Raw genomic sequence first — 3738 nt, forward strand, 5'->3', positions numbered from 1 at the left:
ACCGGCTAGCGTTGGTCCTTGGTGAGCTGGGACCCGGAGCCAGCTCTGACAATATGAAATTCTAAAAAACACCAACATTTAAAATCAAAACTGTCACCACTGTGGAAACCCAAAGAAATGCTGTATATCGACTTGGGAATTATTTGTTATCAGCTCCTCTTCCTGTAGGAAAAGCTCATCAGTGGGCCCCTCAGCCCCCCCCCCCGCAGGTGGTCGGGCAACTTTCCTCTTCATTTGCAAAGAATATTTTCCTTGGTTACGAGGGGAGAGAAACCCTTGGAGTGTTTGTCAATCTGTTGCTGAGTTTCTGCCTGCTCAAAGGTGGGTTGGCCTCCCCAGAACAGGGCTGAGCTTCCCTGGGCCCCTGGCTCGGCAGGAGGAGCCCTGAGGGCCCCTAGGGCTGAGCACCCTCCCCTGGAAGTCCAGCCCATGGCACTTGCTTCCTGAGCCCTCTCTCTCCCCCCCCCCTTCCTCCCAGGCCTGCCCTTGTCTGCGTCGGAGAAGCTCTTCCGTTTCCACGAGGTGGACCGTCTGCTGGGCCTCTTGGGCAAGCTGGCCCTGGGGGGGCTGCTGGCCTTTGGGCTGGGCTTCTCCGAGTTCCTCCTCGTGTCAAAAACCTCCAGCCTCACCTTGTCCATCTCTGGCATTTTCAAGGTATTGGGTGGCCTTTCCTCCTCTGGCCCTTCCTTGCCCAGCCAGCCAACCCACGGCCCCAGCCGCCTCTTGCTTGGCCCCGGGTGGGAGCCCATGAGTCTTTGGGGTGGGGTCTTCCCTTTGTCCCATGGAGGCCTGAGGGGCTTCTGTGCTTCAGTCCACCCCCTTCCCAATGTGAGACTTTCAATTGGCTCCTGGGGCTGCCAGTCCTGGCGGCTGTGACTCGCCCCTGCTCTTGTCCTCAGGAGGTCTGCACTCTTCTGCTGGCCACGCACCTCATGGGAGACCGCCTGAGCCTCTTGAACTGGCTGGGCTTCGTCGTCTGCCTCCTGGGGCTCTCCCTCCACGTTGCGCTGAAGGCTCTCAGTGCCACAGGTGATGTCGGGGGGGGGGGGTCCTGGGACTTGGGCTTCCTGCATAGGCAAGGTTTGGGGCGGGGGCCGGAGAAGCCCTGCTGGCTGACCAGTGCCTCCTTCTCTGCAGGGCCAAAGGGCGCCAGGCAGCCCAAGGAGTCTTGCTCCAGCCCGGACTTGGAGTTGCTGCTGCTCCACCACCAGGAGGAAGAGGACCCTGCGGGATTCCCCCAGCGCTGAAACACGCAAGCAGCCCAGCCAAGAGAGCCCAAGGCAGGGGGAGCTGGCTACCCCGGAGGGCCTCAAATGGGGGGGCTTGGGACCCCTCAGAAGGGAAGAGGCTGAAGCACTTGGGCCCTGGTGTTATGGGAAAGATCTCGGGGTTGGGGGAGGCACAGGAAGCTTGGCGGGTGCGGGCGCTGCATTGGGTCTCCGTGGCTCAGAGAGGGAGCTTGGGGGAGGCTGTAAAGTGTGGCTGACCGTGCCATCCTGTGACACTGGGTGCCTCCTTTCTGCGCCCATCTTGGTGCCCTCTGCCCTGCGTGCCCCTCAGGGTGGGAGGCAGTGCCACGTGAATGTGTTAAGAAGCGAAAAGGCTGTTGGGGTTGGAGGACCAGCTGGTGCTTGGGGAGACGTGTTGGGACCAAAGTGGGCTGAGGCCAGAGCAGCAGCCGAGAGCCTCCTGCTTTCTGCTTCTGGGTTTGCAGCAGTCCCTGGAGTTTGCAGGGGGTGGGCATCATGGTGGTCTCAGAACTAGGCGCTTCTGAGATGGTACTCAGAGCTCCAGCTACTGGAGGAAGCAGTAGAAACCTGCCACTCTACTTGGGCAGGGTGTGGGCAGAGAGAGAGTTGGGCATAGGACCAGAAGGTAGCCTTGCGGAAAGCAGGTTGGGAGCTGGAGCCCTGAATGCGGAATGCCCTGGACCAGTCAGGCTGCCTGGGTGAAGAGGAGCCCTCGCTGCTCACCTCTGCGCTTGGCGTGAGGCTCCCTTACTGTTGATACCTTGAGGACATGGGAGGCCAGTTTGGGAGTTTCCACTGCCCATCTCTGGGCTCTGGAGAGTAGCGTTTCAGTGTCCCGAACCCTCTTCACCCTTGCTTGGAAGTAAGTCCCATGGAAGTCATCTGGATTTGCAAGCAAGCAAGTCTCGGATCGCAGCCTTGGGGAAGAATGTGGCAGCAACCTTGCCAGTTCCCCTCCACCCCCAGCTGTGGCTGCTCAGAATGGCCCTGGGCAGCTGGCAAGAAGGACACGGGGTGGCGCTGGCAGCCGCTGCCACCTTTCAGAGGTGTGCATGGTATTCTGAAATGCAGCTGTGCCATCCATTCAGACGTAATGGTGGCGCTTGTGGTTTTAGTTGGACCAAAGCGGGTCCATCCAGCCCGGCTTCCGGCCTCTCAGAGTGGCCGGTCAGATGCCCCCAAGGGAGACCCCCCCCCCCGAGGACTGAGTGTGGCAGCAGGGCTCTCCCCACCCTGATTTCTGGAGGCGGCATTGAGTTGCGCTCTGTCCAGTCGCCACTTGCAGCCACTCTTCCTCTGTGACTCTGTCCCCGGCTAAAGCCAGCTGAGCTGGTGGCCGTCACTGCCTCTCCTGGGAGCAAATCCCAGAGTTTAACTCTTCACCGTGTGAAGAAGGCCTCCTTCTCTCCCCATCCCAAATCTCCCTCTTCCTTGATGACCCTCCTGGGTTCTAGTAGCAGGAGAGGGAGGAAAACCTTGCTCATTTTGCCCAGTTTCACCCATCATGTTTCCATTTTCTAACCTCAGCCTGTTGCAACCTTTCCTCAAAGGGCAGCTGCTCCAGCCCTTTAATCTGGGGGGCGGGGGGGGGGGGAGCTGTTGGTTGGTTGCTTTTTCACCCTTGAACATTTTGCCCTCCGTTTTCTAGAGCTTTTTCCATCTCTGCTGTGCTTCCTCTGGAGATGACGTGAGCAGAACCATACTGTATCCCATATTCAGCCACCATAAATTTCCATAAGGAAAATGAGATGACCCGACTCCCCTTATGGAAATCTGTGGCAGGATCACACTTGGAATCCTGCAGGCAGCTTTGCTTTTGATCCCTAATGTTGGATTTGACACATTCACAGCTGCTGCTGCACATTCACTTGGCATTTTCAGCTCCCCACTGCAGCCCCAAGATCCCTTTCCTCACCCGTCACTCGGAGGATGTACAATCACATTGAACCACATTTGCCATTTTGTCACCTGGCTGGCTTGGTGGCAGGAGGGGAACCCTGGGGACCCCTTGGCTGTCCATTTCCCCCTTACCATTCTCAATAATGTGATGTTGTCCACAAACTTGACCAGCTCTCTGCTGATCCTTTGCTTTGGATCCTTTATGATCAAGTTAAAAATCGTGATAAAAAAAAATCCTTCCAGAAACAAAAGCTCATACCAATAACCAACTTGGTTGGTCTCTAAGGTGCTACAGGAAGGAATTTTTTTATTTTGTTTTGACTACGGCAGAACAACACGGCTACCTACCTGTAATTAAAAATCATGGTTCCCTGCATGGAGCCTCTTTTATTTATTTCCTGCCTTGCAAGGATGTTCATTCCTCCTCGCTGCTTCCTGTTCAAGCAGTTGCCCTTCCCAGAGAGGCCTGTCCTTTCCTTCCACAGCTGCTCAATACGCCTCATATCTTGGGAACTGTTACGGAAAATCTGGGCACGAGGATGCTCTGCTACCCAGCTCGTCGGACAAGGTCCGCGGGTCCCTGAGGAGG

The 3738-nt window shown here is 57.0% G+C and overlaps 1 protein-coding gene across 2 annotated transcripts in view; it reads left to right on the plus strand.

Moving 5' to 3' along the window:
* The window catches only part of SLC35H1 (solute carrier family 35 member H1), a 6424-nt gene extending 2899 nt beyond the window's left edge, over positions 1-3525 (plus strand). For both annotated transcript variants that reach the window (XM_083447602.1, XM_083447603.1), the window contains 3 exons: positions 479-654; positions 900-1029; positions 1138-3525. In XM_083447602.1, the coding sequence (XP_083303728.1) occupies positions 479-654; positions 900-1029; positions 1138-1247 (416 nt within the window). In that variant the 3' untranslated portion in view covers positions 1248-3525. The remainder of the gene's footprint in view (positions 1-478; positions 655-899; positions 1030-1137) is intronic.
* The last annotated feature ends 213 nt before the right edge of the window (positions 3526-3738 follow it).

This window comes from Podarcis tiliguerta (assembly GCF_965153285.1).
Source record: "Podarcis tiliguerta genome assembly, chromosome: 6".
NCBI lineage: Eukaryota > Metazoa > Chordata > Lepidosauria > Squamata > Lacertidae > Podarcis > Podarcis tiliguerta.